The sequence below is a fragment of the Verticillium dahliae genome, genomic scaffold, assembly GCF_000150675.1.
Source record: "Verticillium dahliae VdLs.17 supercont1.12 genomic scaffold, whole genome shotgun sequence".
In the NCBI taxonomy this organism is placed as follows: domain Eukaryota; kingdom Fungi; phylum Ascomycota; class Sordariomycetes; order Glomerellales; family Plectosphaerellaceae; genus Verticillium; species Verticillium dahliae.
In genome coordinates, this window is record NW_009276943.1 from 565,285 (window position 1) to 567,611 (window position 2,327).

At 56.0% G+C, this 2,327-nt stretch overlaps 1 protein-coding gene across 1 annotated transcript in view; it reads right to left on the reverse strand.

Moving 5' to 3' along the window:
• Positions 1-647, reverse strand: part of VDAG_06459 (uncharacterized protein) — a gene marked incomplete at both ends in the record, with an annotated part of 2,372 nt that extends 1,725 nt beyond the window's left edge. The window contains 2 exons of the mRNA XM_009658837.1: positions 27-509; positions 594-647. Coding sequence (XP_009657132.1) covers positions 27-509; positions 594-647 — 537 coding nt within the window. The remainder of the gene's footprint in view (positions 1-26; positions 510-593) is intronic.
• Between the last annotated feature and the right edge of the window lie 1,680 nt (positions 648-2,327).

Here is a 2,327-nt window from a genome sequence, read left to right on the forward strand (position 1 = left end):
TGTGAGCAGCGCTGAAGCGCCCAGACTTGCCTTTGGCGGCTGGCAATCTTGCGCCCATTGACTTGTTCGTCTAGCTTCTCCAGCTCCCGCTTCGCAACGAGGTCAGCCTTGATCTTGGCTGCCTCTTCACGCAGGTCGGCCATCATGCGCTGAGCATCAGTGCTGAGGCCGGTTTCGCCGGCTGGGCTAGTCAAGTTGAACGTAAATGAGGAGGAGGGGACTCCGCTGAGCCTCGACGGCGTGGCCTGCGGGTTCATTGCAGACTTGCCGCGGGCGACATTGGCAGATTTGATGTCCCTGAATCCAAGCCAGGTCTCAGAAGAGCCAGTGGCTGTGGGGTGAACCTTGCTTGGGTGCATTTCGGACATGGGAGGCTTCAGAGCGGACGAGGCAGGTGTGGCAGGTTGAGGATGCGGCGAGGCGACGACGCCATCGAGGCTCGTCGATTCCACCTCTTCCGGCGTCTCATCGCGCTCGGTAAGCGACGATAGTTGAGATACCTTCTTGGGCTGTAGAGTTGCTCATGGTCAGCTGAGGCGGTGAAGGGCTGGGGGGGGGAGGGGGACGAGGTTTTCGCAACTGCCCAAACAGACCTTTGGGGTTGACGCGCTGGCCAACCGGGCCGAGCGGCGGCGAGGCGGCGACATGGCGATGGTTTCTGGGCTTGGGTTCGGTATCGTGGGAGTATGCGATGGGAGGTCCGAAGGTCGTGAGAACAGGCCAGAGTGGAATGAAGTTGGGGGGTCTGATGATGTCAGGTTGGGATGTGTGGTGGTTGATCAGGAACGCGACTGGCTAAGTCTGGGATTGTCTAATATCATTGGAGGGGTTTATTTACCTTCTGTTCGAGGTAAGGCCCAAGCTCCAGGGTGGTCAGTGCGCATCACCGTGAATGTTCGTCAGCACTGTATAGTGGCACGGACTCTCTCCTCTCGTGACCTGTCACCGCCAGTGGGCTGTTGGACAGGTTTGACAGGTAAGCTGCCATGCATCAGGATTCATCATCTGCCTTCTACCAGAAATCGACAATCGTCACAAAGCTCGATCCTTTACTTTGATATGAAGTATAAACAACGTTTCTCCCTCCTCGTGATTTAGTTCCGTGCATCTGGACCACTCATGATCGGATTTGCAGGCCCCTGAGCCTTGTCCATCATTACCTCTGGGGATGGCAAGCGAAGTGCAATGACACCATCACACGCTCATCTCGAAAGCCCGAGCCATGTTACTCATGTTGGTGGCATTGTTACCGTGAGACTCCTCAACCATCTCCCCAGAGTTTCTCCCCGCAGAATTTGTGATTCCCGGAACTACCCCAGTCGAAACCCCCAGGCATTCAACCAAATATCAGCCTATTCGACTTTTTCTCGGACGCCGGCTCTGTTACAAGCCTTAGCGTCTCGTGCCGCCCCACGGCATTGACGATGACCTCCAATCCTTTTCACGACGTCGCCGGGATGATCCGTCTGAACATGTAAAGCACGAGTCAAGCCTCTGAGGAACAATGTTCTAGACGCCTTGAAAAACGCCTTACCAGGCAAGCCCGGCACGCATCTTCCCCGCGAAAAGCCGATAATGCACGGCTGAAAGTTTCCGACATGTTACGCGGTCACATCAGGCACACAAGCCAACGCAGGACATTGTCAAGAGAACCTGACGAGACGGAGAATATTCACAAGAGCCGGAACCGCTGAGGCCGGGGGGTCACCCTTGCAGCGAAGCTAGAAATTTTCTGGAAGGCCGCCAAAAGTGCGAGATCCCCCAGCACCCTGGCAGGCCCCTGGGTGACGCTAAAACATGCGAAGGCAACCCAGGGCGGTCGGGCTTGTCAGCTGGACGCAGCCACCAACAGCCCCCGCCAGCCGCCTCTGAAGATGGCTTGGTGAGGCAGGATGTGCGTTTCCCGCAAGCAACACTGTAACTTTGGCTGGCCGCGGGACAAGTGACAAGCGTGCAAAAAAAGTTTTATGACACTTAGGTAGATCAACCCGATCAGACCTTCCAAAACGTGTTGGTGCGGTCCGTCGGTGTCTAGTCAAGTTAGCCGATCCTCCCCCTCCTAAAAGCGCTCCGAGGAGATGCGAGACCACACGTGCACTGGCTGACAACGCTGGGGGTTTTTCTTGAGGGGGGTTTTAAAGTTATACTCTGGCCTGAAGTGTTGTGTTCTCCCTGCGTCGCAGCCTGGGTTTGGCCCTTGTTATTGCGCTCTCTTTATGTTGCAAAGTAAACTTGCTAGGCTGGCGGTCCAGCGCACTTTGTGGTATTTGGACTCGACCAGAGTGATGCACAGCTCGGGCATACGTAGACGCTGCAAGGATGCCAGA